At 42.9% G+C, this 15,939-nt stretch overlaps 1 protein-coding gene across 1 annotated transcript in view; it reads right to left on the reverse strand.

The window, feature by feature from the left end:
* Positions 1-15,939, reverse strand: part of LOC135260981 (piezo-type mechanosensitive ion channel component 2-like) — a 92,504-nt gene that overhangs the window by 23,761 nt on the left and 52,804 nt on the right. Inside the window, exons 10-26 of the mRNA XM_064346768.1 lie at positions 15,051-15,086; positions 14,374-14,506; positions 13,756-13,901; positions 13,384-13,614; positions 11,904-12,027; positions 11,098-11,297; positions 10,636-10,784; positions 10,243-10,416; positions 7,823-8,037; positions 6,662-6,822; positions 5,852-6,022; positions 5,300-5,419; positions 4,572-4,772; positions 3,920-4,124; positions 3,630-3,731; positions 3,371-3,536; positions 191-434 (exon numbers count right to left, since the gene is read on the reverse strand). Coding sequence (XP_064202838.1) covers positions 191-434; positions 3,371-3,536; positions 3,630-3,731; positions 3,920-4,124; positions 4,572-4,772; positions 5,300-5,419; positions 5,852-6,022; positions 6,662-6,822; positions 7,823-8,037; positions 10,243-10,416; positions 10,636-10,784; positions 11,098-11,297; positions 11,904-12,027; positions 13,384-13,614; positions 13,756-13,901; positions 14,374-14,506; positions 15,051-15,086 — 2,778 coding nt within the window. The remainder of the gene's footprint in view (positions 1-190; positions 435-3,370; positions 3,537-3,629; positions 3,732-3,919; positions 4,125-4,571; positions 4,773-5,299; positions 5,420-5,851; positions 6,023-6,661; positions 6,823-7,822; positions 8,038-10,242; positions 10,417-10,635; positions 10,785-11,097; positions 11,298-11,903; positions 12,028-13,383; positions 13,615-13,755; positions 13,902-14,373; positions 14,507-15,050; positions 15,087-15,939) is intronic.

Raw genomic sequence — 15,939 nt, forward strand, 5'->3', positions numbered from 1 at the left:
GGAAGCTGTGTGATATGAACAGGGGATCACTCACAGACAGGAAGCTGTGTGATATGTACAAGGGATCACCCACAGATAGGAAGCTGTGTGATAGGTACAGGGGATCACTCACAGATAAGAAGCTGTACAATATGTACAAGGGATCACTCACAGACAGAAACCTGTGCAATATGTAAAGGGGAGCACTCACAGAGAGGATGTTCTTCATGGTGATAACAAACACGTTGTACGCGATCAGGAAGTCCCAGTAGCGCAGGATCTTTTTGATGGGTTTGAGCAGAAGCTCCCCGCCAAACAGGAGGAAGTAGAAGCAGGCCACCAGGTAGCCCATGCAGAAGATACTGATACGGGTGGTGCCAGTGATGAAGATGATGGTGAGAACAAACCAGAACAGGTAGCTGAACATGATCACCTTGAACATATCCAGGTAAGACCTGTGGGTCCAAAGAAGAGCCTGTCTCAGTAGCTGACATTTTTTTGAATAAGCTCTTTGAAATGAATTTTCTTTGTATGAAAAATATTGAAAAGACAACTGCACACTATTACAGAAAGATAATAAACACGGCAAGATAATAAACAAAACAAATGTTTATAAAACTATAACAGCAATATGAAAACAATCATATCAACAATCACAGGGGGTATCCAACACCCAGGCAGAAAGAAAAGGGTACCCAAGTACCCAGATAAAAAGGAAAGGGTGCCCAAATACCCAGATAGAATAGAAAGAACATGAACTTGTTGAGAGCAGGTGAGGTTCCAGCCTATGCCTGCATGACAACAGACAGAGGCTTTGTTAAATACAGCTGTAGTTTTGCTCAAGAGAAACAGTATTACACGAGGAGCCAGTGTCCTGACATTGATATCTCTGGATTAAACCATAATTGAAAGCATGAAACTGTAAAACATGAACCCATACATGGACCCTGAGCTAATAGAGTTCGATTCAATTAAACTTTATTTGTATAACATGTTTTACAGAAACCGTCACAAAGATGCTTTACAGGAAAACAGGAAATGGGAAAACTGGGAAAATCCAGAAAGTGGAGGAAAAAACCCAATTTCAATCATATCGGATAACACAGAGTACTTTAGAAATGGTTTATCATCCAGAAGACATGAAACATTGTACCAGTAGAAATATATACAAACAGTTTGACTTAGGAATAATCCCCACACGTCACATACAGAGTGGCATTTGAAGTCAAAATGACTGATGCTGAACCGTACGTTCGGAAATTGTGGTCGTTACCACACATTCGATGACCCATTCGATGTGCTTCCGCATTAGTGCGACATGTAAGTGCATAAACCCCTCATTACAAAGACAAATGCACATTTGCGAGTTCAGTGGTGCAAAAACCTTAGGCACTGGTCTACAGAGATGTGGAAAAAAGTGAAATGATCAGTGATCAGATGAGTTACCATGTGTGGCATACACCAAGAGAACGGTACAGGCCTGAATACTTGACGCCTACAGTGAGGAGGTCCAGTGGCTCTGTTATGCTGTGGGGAGCATTTTCCTGACATGGTTTGGGTCCACTTGTCCCCTTATAGGGGAAGGACACTTCAAAATCAATACAAAGTTATGCTGAATGATCACCTTTATCCTATGATGAAACATTTCTATCCCGATGGGAGTGATCTCTTCCAGAATGTCCCCATCCACAGGACATGAGGGGTCACTGAATGGTTTGATGAGAATGAAAATGATTTGAATCATATGCCGTGGCCTTCGCAGTCACCTGATCTCAACCCAATTGAACACCTATGGGAGGTTTTGGACTGACATGTTGGACATCGCTCTCCACTAACCATCATCAAAACACCAAATGAGGGAATATCCTTTGGAAGAATGGGGATCCATCCCTTAAGTAGAGTTCCAGAAACTCGTATAATCTATGCCAAGGCACTCATGGGGGCCCATCAACTTATTAAGACACTTTATGTTGGGTTTTTCTTTAATTTGTCACCCGTCTATATTATTATATATATATATATATATATATATATATTTATATATATTTTATATATATATATATATATATATATATATATATATATGTTTTAATAAAGCATCACTGTGTTGATGTTGTCAGAGGCCTTTGAGCATCAGAAGCAGGAAACAATAGGCAGTATTTAAGAGAAGACTGCACAGTCCATTCTTAGGTAAGATAGGATCCTCTAACAAAAGAGCACTCCTCAGAAGGGCCCAGTCCTTACTATTACAATCCATTATCTCCAATCGGCTTTTTAAACCTTGAGAAGGGCCTGTACCACAACAGCATGCTGGAAATTGCTTTGATGAAATGGCAGGATGTCACAGTACAGCCTTGTGTTGATGGGCCAAAATGCCTAGACGTCACTCTCCTTCGGGCCCTGCCTCGTCAGGACGAGGGGGGGCGGGGGGGGGGGAGGGGAGGGGAGGGAGAAATTCTGTTTCCATACTTAAAAGCTACTTATTGAATTGTGTGAAAGAAAATAGCCGCTGAGTCGAAGAATGCGGGTGTGCGATAGACAGGGCCATTGTGGAATATGGATTTTTTTCTCTGCTGTCTGTAACCTGATATGCTGAGCAGAGGGTAGGAAGGAGGGCATCGGCTGGACAGATTCTGACAAAGATCCCTGCCTGGTCTGCTGACTGAGAGTCACGTAATAAAACCTGTACACTTCACACATCAAACGGCAGGGACAGTGTGGTGATCACATGATCACGTAGGCCCTAAGTGGCTCACAAACAGGCTTTACTGCAGTGGGAATGAACGGCAGAGAGATCAAAGCCACCATGTTTAAAAAGACAAAAAACCGAAGTGCTTGGGAGAGCACTTAGAGACGCAGACAGCAGTGGGAGAGCAGTCTACCGTTGAGCTGAGTGGCCCAAATCTCCCTCAGCGCTTCGCAAACAGAAACGCAAGCCAACTGACTGACAGTAGAACCCCACACACACTGGGGCTGAGTGCCCTGGATGGCTACAGTATAGCTCATCTGGCAACTCATCTACAGCCAAGTCGCCACCTTGCAGGGAAATTGCTAAGGAAAATCTTACGCAAAGGACAGCTAGTGAAAGCTGTGGGATGTACAGTGGGAGACGCTAGCGAAAGCTATTCAGCATACAATGGGAGAGGCTATCGAAAGCTATTCAGCGTACAGTGGGAGAGGCTAGCGAAAGCTATTCAGCGTACAGTGGGAGGGCTAACATATACTGTTGGGCGTACAGTGGGAGAAGCTAGCGTACGCTGTTGAGAGTGCAGTGGAAGCGGCTAGTGAAAGCTGTCCAGCGTACAGCAGGAGAGGCTAGCGTACGCTGATTGGGATGCAGTGAAAGTGAAAGCTAGTGAAAGCTGTTGGGCCAGCAGCAGGTGAGCCTGACCTGCAGTGGATGAAGTTTGGGACGGGGTTCTGTAGGCTGAAGGCAGCAGCATCCAGGTCTCGGCAGATCTCCACGTTATCGCCAGCCATCAGGCGCACTGCAGCCTTGTTCTCGTCCTCGAAGATCTGCCTCTGCAGTGAGGCGCAGAGGAGGAGCATGAAGTCGTCTGTGGAGCAGAGGAGAGAGGGAGCGTGACGCTTAGCAGCGCCCACAGGAATGCTGCCTCAATGGTCGCTCAGCGTTTCAGATGCTAACTTACAGATCAGAAACCTGGAAGTGGGCCTGGTGTGGAAGTCGGGGAAATACAACCATTTTACCATGTTGGAGTCCAAGGTTGAACCCGGAAACCTCCACGGATAGTCTGGAAACAAACACACAGACTGTGAGTTAACCACCAACTATAATATACAGACATTTTATTAACTTTATAATCTGAGATGAAGCCAAAGGAAGATTCCCATTCCAGTAACACCACAGTCTATTCTAATGGGACTCCTTTCGTCTCAGGGCAGTGCTGGAGGACTCTTCACTGTGGTGAAATGAGGACACCTTTGCAGGCTGCAGGAGGGATGCCGATGCAAACACAGTACTGGAAGGTCAGCATACAGGCCAGGAAGCAACAGTACTTGGGCCAGATCTCAGCAATGGCTTTCCTCCTACGCCGGTACATGACCACCACCAAGGAGAATGCGTGCATCACAGCGTAGAAATCCATCCGCTGGCCAATCACATTGATCACCAGCAGGAAGCATGTCTTTAAAAGACAGACAAAGACATTGTGATGGAAAGACAGATGGAAAGGCAGAGAGACAAAGAGAATAAGACTTGTCTAGCTCCAACTAACCTAAACTAAACTTAACTAACTTAAACAACCACAGGATGTTTTGTTCATTATATGAAATATAAATGCCAGTAATTTCATTTCCAGTTGGCACTAATAGCAATGAGTAATGTCACATGATGCTAGACCTCACTTTACAATGAGTGCATGCCAACAATTTTTTCAACAGAAACAAAATATAAAAATAAACAAACTGATAAAATTACAGTGATGCAGTTTTATATACAATAATAAAAATATGATACTGTAATAAAAACATATATAATATAACTATAAAGAGACATACCATACATAATGAGACCTATAAGTATTATTAATCAAAATTTGCATACTTGATTAATTAGTTTACACTAAACATACCTCCAGACCAAACTTGTAGAAGAAGTAGTTGATAAAGTACTTGACACAGTTAACAATGCCATCGTCAAGGTGTTGATGAGCGATGTCATGAAAGATATTTCTTGCAGGGGGAACGATGAGGTTGTTCCTCAGTCGGAAGTATGTTTGGTGCCGGGTAATGGTCACTTCAAAAGCCAAGAAGGCCAACATCAACAGGTGGTTCTGATCACAGTATACAGGGGAAAACAGAGAGGGTCGACTGATTCCTTCATGCCATCATGTTAATCCTAAAATTCCCTTTAAAGAGCAACAACTTCCATAAAAGAACATCACCCAACATATGGAAAAGCTACTTGTGCTGAAACAACAGCACAAGCAGAAGCATATATCAGGTAAATGGAGGATAGATAGGGGTACATTCTGTACTGACCCAGAGATAAGGTCAGTATTTTCCTTAGTAACTTGGAGATGACATTTGCATTGTGTGAACAACAAAGAAATAAAAACATACAGAAGTGAACCTTGACTTGCCTCATGAGCTTGCACAAAGAACACATGAAGGCCATCTAATTCTCCAGTGTAAGTTAACAGCACTGAAGGTCATGTTTCTACAGAACCAATCTGTCTTCATGGAGTTTTTTTCTGGAGTATTTTTCCAGTAATACTGCTGAAATGAGCTTGCAGCACAGGTCCCTGATATGTACTGAGGACAGCCGTGCCATCTGTAATGCATGCAGTAGCTTTCTCACCCTCAGGTACGGCAGCAAAGGGCTTGCTTTCTGCAGCCCCACCCACTTTCCAGGGTCCATAGTTTGGTAGAGGATAGAGTCGTTCAGCTCTTTCCTCTCGTCATCTGTGTAGTTGAATCTCTGTGGAAACAAAGGTTCAATTCACACATGCAATGGGGATGCTGCACTGTGGTGGAACTGTCTCAAGTTAGCCTGAACAGTGTAATTTCTGGAGAAATAACCAGGAGCCTATGGACACCTGCCATTTTACTAGGTGGAGCTAAAACACCCAGTATTGCTGTGATTATACTACACTGCTGGCCAGCTTAAGCCCAACCCTCCTGTGATTATCAAATAGCACCTGTTAACTTAAATCCAATCCTGTGATTATACTGCAGCACAGACTAAGTTAATCCCAAACATCCTGTGATGATCATATAGCACTGGCTAACTTGAACCCAGCCCACTTGTGATTATACTACACAACTGGCTGATTTGAACCAAATCCTGAGATTACAGTAGAGAACAAGTTCCTTTTATGACGAGTACAGTGGTTTGGCATCAGGTACACACCATTGGACAGGGTCTGGTGTCAATGTTGATGATTTTGAGCTGATAGAACATTTTACAGACGACAACGATGCAGGTCCAGATGGTGCAGATACTGGAGGCTAAAGGACGAAGCTGGCTGTACGGGAGAGCGAAGGCCCAGCACGCCAGAAAAACCAAATTAAACAGAGAGACCTGGAAACAACAGGGATAAAAGCATGTCTCTCTACTCCACTTCACACCAATAACACACATTAACCACTTTTAGTGTATCAGCTCTGAGAACTATCACAAAGCACAAAGGGCCTCATTCACCAATATCTTCCTAAGTTTTTTCTTAAATTTGTTCTTAAGAAAGATCCTAAGAAATGTCTACGTCAGATTCACGACGTCTTCTTAAACCGCAGAATTGTTTGCACGTGTTCTTAAAATGATGAATCTCATTGTCCTCGTAAAGGGAAACCGCGTGCCAGTTGTTCCTAATTAGCATAGGTAAACGCCCCGCCAATCCCCATAAAAGGGCATGAGACTGCAGGGCCGTGTGCACACACAGAAATCGAAAAGAAAAGTTCAGAGCGAACGAAGTCAATAATGCCCAAACGAAAATCTAAAGACGGTGGAGCACCGGACTCCAAACGTAAGAAAAATGTCAGTAGTTCTGAAGTGGAGATATTGCTGTGGGAATTGAACAGCAAACGACCTGTCATGTAAAAATACAACGTATGACCACAGTAACGTACGTGTGTCACAATGGTGCTGAACCATTTGAACATACAGTAAATAGCTCATACCCTGTTTATGTGTGTGGGGGGAGTGGGGGGTCAGTGAACTCACCTCCTCAATGCAGACCACTATGATGTAGGCGGACAAGAACTTGATGATGTGCAGCTCTAACAGCCACCAGATAAAGAGCTGGAACTTGTGGAAGTACTCCAGGAACTTTAGGAAGAGCACCGTCAGCCGATCCACCACTAGGTGCCACTTGTTCTTTAATTCTGAGGGAAAAAAAGAGAGACGGATGTTTGGTGACAGGAGTGGATCCCGGGTGTGAACACAGAAAGGCAAAATCGCTGTTCTCTAACTCTGGGCTTCAAAGGAAAAATTGGACCACTGCATAACCAGCACTCATAAGGCTGTGATTTGGGCACCAGTTCTCATAATTCTGTGACTTGGAGCTAGTATTCATAAGGCTGTGACTCAGAAACAGTATTCATAAGGCTATGACTCAGAAACAGTACTCATAAGGCTGTGACTCAGAAACAGTACTCATAAGGCTGTGACTCAAAGACAGTATTCATAAGGCTGTGACTCAGAAACAGTACTCATAAGGCTGTGAATCAAAAACAGTACTCATAAGGCTGTGAATCAGAAACAGTATTCATAAGGCTGTGAATCAGAAAGAGTACTCATAAGGCTATGACTCAGGAACAGTACTCATAAGGCTGTGACTCAGAAACAGTACTCATAAGGCTGTGACTCAGAAGCATAATGCTGTGGGTCGTAGCCGCTAAAACACTGGCTATACTGTCTGGGCTGGGCTTAATGGCCTCCTAGAAATGTTGCTCAGAAGGGAGCCGTAGTCTGGGCTTAAACTCATGATAAAATGAATTAATTGCAGAGTGAGATCAAGCAGATGCACCCACTGAGTTCACACCATTAAGGTACAGCAATAGCTGTTCTGAAAAAAGAATAGCTACAGTTCACCATATCGGTAAACAAGGGATGTATTAGCCTTTAAATGCTTTTACTTTTGAAATAAATATTTTCATAATATTATTAGAACTAGTATACAAAATTCAATGTTTATTCATTATACGCTTGTACTGAACATATATATTTTTAGAAGCAAACGTCCAACCTGGAAATTGAGCCTATGACCATTAACCTTTAACCTACTGCATGCCTTGGACACTGTGTCAACCAAAGGCTGTTAATATTTTTATGTGATTAAGGGTATCCCGTGGATCCTCTCCCACCCCCCTACCCCAGAGGCACCTGAGCTCTGGTCAGAGGGCGGCTCTGTCCCCATGCTGTGTTCCCGGCTCCCTGCCTTGCTGTCCTTGCTGTCCTTGCTGTCCTGCTCCAGGGACTCCTTCTCCACCTCCTGGTCCAGCTGAACCTTTGCCCCTGCCTCCTCCTCCTTTGACATGGCCCCCGGGGAGGAGCTCATCATGGTGATGTCAGCCAGGCTACCGTCCGGGTGCGCAAGTCTGTGAAACGTAGCGCCACACCATTAACCAGTGGCTCTGACCATGATATTGTAAGAATCCCCCGCCACCTGTCCCACAAGCAAAAGCTATGGATATGACCCCCTGGGCAGCAATAACACGCTAACATGTTTCTGCATAGGGCTCTGTAAACTAGCATTTACTTCAGAAACAAGCAAGGCAGAGTTTTTTTTGTTTTTGTTTGCATTCTTGGGAAAACGTCTTGATGTCACAAACGTCCGCTTCCTGCAGCTAGCACGTAAGGGTAGAGTAGCAGTCATAAAGGACGTTGACTCTTAAACTTGACATCTCCCTCCTCAAGGGGAAAGAAATGAGTCAAAGTTTAAGGTCAGGGAGCATGAAATGGCAGCATGTTCAGGCAGGCATTTCATGTCCTCAGTAACACTTACTCATTCTGTTGAGAGGGTAATTTTTGCTTGAGGCTGCTCAGTAAATTACAGAAAGGAGAAATTAGAAGGAGAACACAGTTGGCAGGTCAGACAGGAGATAGTCCAAACACACTTTCTCTGTGGGGTTATACATGATGCTGCAATATAGGAAGAGGAGGAGAACATAACTTTTGGGGAAAGTTTGCTGGATGCCTTGCTTAGAGATGGCTGCAACAGGGGCATAGTGGCATACACATGGCATGCTTGGAATTATGGGTAGTATTTCTGGAATAAATACTGATGTACGTGGGGTTTGGACTGCACTTAGGTTGAGGATCAGAAAAGGATCTGTGAGTTGAGGAGATGCAGAAGGGGAAAAATATCAACATTTCCAGGCGATTGAAGTTAAAAAGAAAAGCCAAATGAACTCAAAACTGACAAAGGCGCTCTAAAACCAGCTGTAACATACGCACAAGCCGCCATAGTCATCATGAACTTGGTTCATTCAACATATAAAGAGTGGATCAGGCACCTGAGATGACATCAGAGTGACAGACAGGGAGAGGGGAGGGATACAGAATGAGGGCGATTCAGTCCGTTAAGGAGATCCATGGAGGCCAGTAAGCAAGCAATACCCACCTATTTATGATCAGATAGACACGCCCATTGACTTTGGCATGGCTGAGCAAGAGGGGAGGTGCAGGAGGAGAGATGAGAGATGAGGAGGTTACAGAGACAAAGGAGAAAGTGGCAGAGAGGCTGGAAAACGATGGACAGGAAATGCTTTCACAGACAAATGGAACGTTACGAAAAATGAGGTAGATGAGAGAAGCTTACCTCTCATGGATTTGCTGCACAGAGTTTTGACTACTCGTGCTCCTAATTCCCAGCACATATTATATAGAGTGAGCTTCACAATGTTTGGGACAAAAACATTTTTTTCTTGATTTGGCTCCACATTTTTTTACAATTCGAATAGAATTTGAAAATCAAACCATCATTTGACAGCCAAAGTTCTCAAACACCAGTAACAGACGGCAAAGGCAATCAAAAGTCTAGAATCAAGACTAGATGCCAAAAACTCTCTTAAACCGGCACTAAGGAAGCAATTGAACACACCTGACTAATCAGAAACACCTGTGAAGTCATTTGTCCCAAACATTATAGAGTCCTGAAATGTGGGAGACTATAAAAAGTGAATTTCTGGTGACATGGTGAAACCCAAATGCATAAAAATACCCTTTAATAGAGCATGTCGTTAAAGTGAGAATCTGCACTTTAACTGCATGAGAATTACTTGATTACAAATCTAAAATTGTGGAGTGCAGAGCCAAATGAAGAAAAAAATGTCTTTGTCACAAACATTATGGAGGGCACTGTAAATGTATAATAAATGCTTATCGTGTTATTTTTAAATTGAACAAACATCTTTCCTTTTCTTTGCTGTCAGAACAAATTGAAACATAAACCTTTAAAAAGGAGCACAGTAAAAAAAATGTATTATATATCTTACCATTTCCTATTTCTCTGGATAGCCCAGACAAATCACCAAATACACCAGAAAATCAAAACTAAACATAAAAATCAAATGATTTACAGTTCATACATTAGGTGTTACCTTGAGCATTTACTGAAAGCTCCAATGTTCATACATAGCACATCATATCCAGCAACGAAGGCATAGATGTGGATATGAATGAGGGATAAATATATTTTGAAATGTACACTACATTTCCAAACGTATGTGGACACCTCTTATAACCCAACACAACATTTGTGACACAAGGGGGCCCAAGCCTCAGGACCCCAGTAAAGTCACCTGTAAACGCTGCTCTCCTGCTTGGCTGCCACAGCGTTCAGGTCGGTGAGCCGCAGAAAGCGCTCGTGGAAGTAGTGCAGGTGAATGTTGCACACCAGCAGGAAGGAGGTGGGGATGAACACTCTTTTGAAGAGTTCCCCCAATGTGAACCTCTTTAGCCCCAGGTCTTCCAGGCTAGGAGGAGAGAGGGGGACCGAGAAAGGGATTGGGGGGGGGGGGGGGGGATTGAGAGGCAGGGGAAGAAAGAGGAGGTAGAGAAGTTGACTTCTTTAATTCCTATGAAGTAATTGCTTTCTAAAGCAATTAGATTCCACCCATCCAAAAGAACTGGACCAGTTGACTGCATAAATGTATGCATTTGGTTCTGGGTTTGATGGCATGAGAGTCACTAACCTCTGGTCTTTCAGCTTAGTCATATTTTTCCAGATGTCAGGAGAGTTTTCAAACTGGAAGGTGTAAATCAGAACGAGCACCAGCATAGTGTAAACCACCACAGACATCCAGAAATACTTCAGGATCCTCCTCCACCAGTCATAGTTCACCTACAAACACATGCCACAGTCTGAATGTATGCATCACCATAAAGATTAATAATGCAAAAAATGTATAACATATCATAACCACAGATAGTAAACTGATACCATTACTTTAATGATGTCATACAGTACTTTAAACTGTACTGCAGCACGGCTTCCTATGAAGTGAGTTAAAACTCTTTTAAATTCATTAGGCATGTTTGACAGAGCAGGGTGATCCAGGAGGGAGGGTTAGGGTTTGGTCAGGGTTAGGGTTAGGGTTAGGCAGGGGCCAGAGGGTTAGGGTTAGGGTTAGCGAAAGGCAGGAGGAGGTCTGTACCTGGTAGAGTGCCACGCAGAAGAGAAACATCATCATGTAAACGATCTTGTACATGACCATCGTGCCCTCAAAGCTGACGAAGAAGAACATCCCCCCGCATACGTAGATCCAGTACTTGATGAACAGGGACATCACCAGGTTGCCAAGGACTTGCATGATCTGCTTCTCATCCTCACCTTCCTCTTCTTCCTCCTCCTCCTCTACATGAAATGGAATCGTTTTTAAACCCCTTGACAATTTCTTCACATGCAAGCCTTTTGATACATGTGTTTTAATTTTGTCAAATATACTAAACTAAAGACAGGGAATTATTCAAGAAGGGCATCAAATCCATGTTCAGACTGATACACACAATATATCAAACCCATGTATAGAGTGACATGCACAATATTTCAAACTGATATACAAACTCATATGCATAATATATCAAACGCATGTACAGACTGATATGTACAATTTCAAACCCCTGTACAGACTGATATGAACAATATATCAAACCTACTGTAGCTTCATTGACTGCTATGCACAATATCACTCCTATATTCAGACTGATATGAACAATATATCAACCCCATGTTCATAGACTGATACATAAGCATATTTATTCAGTACTATTGAATCAGCCAACAGCAGCATAACAAAATATTGCACATTCAACCAGCCATTCAATCAATAAATCTCCCAGTAAATCACCCTATTCAATCAACCAATCAACCAATCAATCACAGGGTGGGAAGTGCATCTTCCCTAATCTAAAGCAGCTGGGAAATTGCAGGGATGTGATGCCACAACTGTCCTGGACTCACCCTTTGGGGGGATTTCCACGATGACATCAGACAGGGTGGCCGGCTCCTTCTCCATGTCCTGCCTCTCCTTCCTCTCTGTGAGGGCCTGTCTCAACAGGAGCCAGAAGGTCAGGAGGTACAGCATCTGTGGAGAGCAGGTAAAGGAGGGTCAACAACACGTACATGAACCCCACACCACCGAGGTCTGATCATGGAAACCACCAGCGGCTGCTCTAGCACAGTGCAATGAGCATATTTACACACAGCCAAGCATAATTTCACATCTTGCAATACAATAGAAACCACAGTAAACCATGCGTCCCAATGTAAAGTGTTTCACTGTCTAACCTTCTGATGAAAATACATTCATGTTTTATCGATGAAATTATTTGCTAATTGAGCCAAAAACAGACACAGATGCACACTGATGAGTGATAGATTGCACTGTGCTAAAACACATAGACGTCACTGTTCTAGCAAACACACAGATAAAACTGATAACATATTTTAGGATTTAATGGACAATAACCTGCATATGCAGATACAAAGTTAACACTATGAGGCCTGTCAAGATAAACTGTAAATTTTTCACATGTATTGTAATAATTCTAACCAATCAAGCACAATTTAGCTTTTAATTAGGATATTATTTAGGGATACTGTTTACACTCATCTAAGGAACTGAAAATTCATCAGTCTTTATTGATCACAAGCATTGCTACAACTCATTTTAATCAAAGTACTATTGACATCTACACATTATAGTAGAATCGCTAAACAGCAGTAACAATGCTGTAAAAACAGATTGTAACTGTAGCCATTACAATAAGGAAAACAGTTCTGCTCATAAATGTATGACAATCAATAATTCTGGAAGCAAAACAGATGACAAGGCTGTAATTACAAATGACCAATAAAATCAGGAAAACGATTGTCTTGTTTTAAATGTGCCGACATCCCTATAATGCCAGGGTCTCCTAGTATCTCTGCACACAATTGTTTTTTTAACCCAGCAAATATTCACATAACTCAGATTCACATAGTTCATATTCACATAACTCACATTCTAATAACTCATATTCACAGGACTCAGATTGAACCATTGGAAGCTTTAGTGTACCGGCAGCAAGTGAAATACTAAATGTCTAATATGTTTGTGGAGCCATAATTTCACCAGATAGTCAGGAGCCTAAAGAGACATATGTCCTAAATATTGAATAGAACATTTATAAACTATGTTTGAATACAAATGCATCATTTAGGTTGTAATTTATGTTATGTCCACTAAACCACTAAACCCAAATAAAGACATCTCACCGCACATGTTCAACCCACAGTCCACAGTTCAACCAAAGATAAGGTGTATAGATGCTGATAATGTATAGATAAAGTAGAGTCTATATCTCTCCAGTACTGTAGACATGCACCCGTATTTTAAAAAGCAGTCCTTAATCCAGTAATCTTGTGAAAACCTTCTTATGACAGTCCAAGTGGAACCTACCTTTGAGGCCAGCTCTGGAAAAGGCACCAGCACCGCATTGAAGAGCCCAGGAATGGGTTTCAGGACCTCAAAGCTCCAGATGTACTGCAGCACCAGCACCAGGTCACCGTAGATCACCATGAAGGGGGAGGTGAGCATGGCATACTTCCGCCTGTCCCGTACAATCCACAGGGCGCAGGACCAGATGAGGAAGACGAAGGTGAACCAGCTCACATAGGTGATGCTCCAGGCCTGCCGGGGAGGGAAAATGCTCTCTCAAACACGAAACGACCACAAAACCCACCAGTCAGAGGGCACTGATGCTTCCTCTGCAAACAGAATATCTGCACTTTGCCATTTTACATGTACAGTACAGTGCAGAGAATATCCCACCATCATGGAGATGAGAGCGCAGATGTAGCTCTGCGCCATGATGAAGCTGAAAATGGTGGCCAGAGTGCGCTTTTTTCCCTCCACTGGCTTTTCGGACTCCACAGACTTCTCGCTGACCTCAACGGTGCTGTTGTCCTTTTTTTCTTCTGTATGGGGGCACAGAGAGCAAAATAACACAGTTTTGTTCTGAATTAATAAAGCTGCCTTATGAAGTCACTTCCAATATGCAGTCACTGTATGCACTGAGGAGGACTGCAGCGGTGACTGTTCCCCACAGTATTCTCCACAAAGACAGCCCTACAGGGGAGCTGGTAGCAATGAGACCCGGGCTGAGGACCACTGGTAACCTGTGGACACCTGCCATGTCACTAGGAGGAAACAATGTACTGGTCATCCACTCTGCTGGGAGAGGGGATGGTTGAGAGACCAGCAAATTCTGGCCATAGCTGGCAAATAACACAGCTATAGGTGAGGCAAAGACATGCTGCTATTGGACGAGAGGCCATAGTTTGGTGTGTTTATCTGTTTGTATTCTGTGAGGCACTACGAGGTACTGCTCAGGAGAAGGAGCTTCTCTCAAGGCAAGGTGAGCAGAAGAGTGTTTGGAGTGAAACTCACCAGACCCATTCTCCACCCGGTCCACTTTGTACTGCGGAGTGGAGTAGAGGTCCAGTGCCCCCGGCCCGTGGTCAGGGGAGAGGTTGGAGGAGAGGAAGCCAAAGGAGTTCCCATTGGAGGTCACTACCATTGCCTGGGGAACAATATGGCATGCTCACAAAGATGCACAGCTACTGTGCTAAAAACGACTAAATATGATGACAATAATAATAATAATAATAATAATATTTATTATTATATAATATTATTTATTTTTTTATTATACACAAGTGTGAAAAATACTTTAGGAATTTAAAGAAGTGTGCTGAACATTATAAAGTGTGGTTCTAAACCTGAAACAAATGAAGGATAATTTCTCCGCTAACAGGAGTGGGTGCCACGGATCCCATTTAAATTTACTGGCTCACCACAACTTTCAGGTCTTCACATGATGTATGAATCAAATATTCCTTGAAGTTTAGCCCTGAAGGCCTTCATTCCAAATTGGGACACTGTTATATCCTCCAGCAAGTCACCATACCTCAACATTTCCAACAAAAATGTAAATACACACACATTTTGTCACCCTGAAGGAGGGGGAATTACCAAGCAAATAAAGAGTGAAATAGTAATTTATTCCTTAATGTAACAGAGCTCCTTAAAAAGCATAAAGGGCAGAGAGGGACTTCTGTACTAACTTCAGACATGCTGTACCCATCCAGTGTGGACAGAAGCTGGAAAAGAACAGAGAATGCAGGGCAGGTTAGTGCACTATAAGCAGAGATCAGCCCGCGTTACACCCACTACACCCATTACTACCACTGATCAAAGCGGAGATCAGCCAGCCCTTTACTATCAGTGATCAAAGCAGAGATCAGCCAGCCCTTTACTATTACTGATAAAAACAGAGATCAGCCAATCTTTTATTATCACTGATCAAAGCAGACATCAGCCAATCCTTTACCATCACTGATCAAAGCAGATATCAGCCAAATCTTTACTATCACTGAACCAAGCAGAGATCAGTCAATGCATTACATTCACAGATAGAGGAAAAAGCAGACATGCAAACAGTCCTGGCCCATCATTATGGTGGAGTGAAAAAAGAACCTCTAGAGTTCCAGACAGATCCAGGATGAAACTTCATATTCTGTAATACATGCTGTGTGTGTGTGTGTTTGTGTCATGCATACAAATATCTATGAAAATATATGTGTAAATATGGGTGCTCCATATTGAAAATGTATCATACCATTTCTGCAGAATTCCTGAAGATGTTAACCTTTAGAAATCTGTCCACATTGATTCTTAACAATTAATTTTAAAGCAGTGTGTGGGAGTCCTTTAAAAATATGGAAGATATTCCCCCACCCTTTCCAACAGAAAGACTGGGGCTCATGCAAAAGGTGGAAAAAAAAGCAGTTCTACTGTTTCAATCGATGCTAAATGAGAAAGCCACAGCAGGTGCTGGCAAAACCGAAGCACTACCACCCCAACAGATAATCAGACTGTGTCTCTGATCAAAGCCAGAAGCACAAAGGAGGCTCAATGAATCACACATTGCTGGAGTAATTCCGAGCTTCCTGG

Source organism: Anguilla rostrata, chromosome 8, assembly GCF_018555375.3.
Source record: "Anguilla rostrata isolate EN2019 chromosome 8, ASM1855537v3, whole genome shotgun sequence".
Lineage (NCBI taxonomy): Eukaryota > Metazoa > Chordata > Actinopteri > Anguilliformes > Anguillidae > Anguilla > Anguilla rostrata.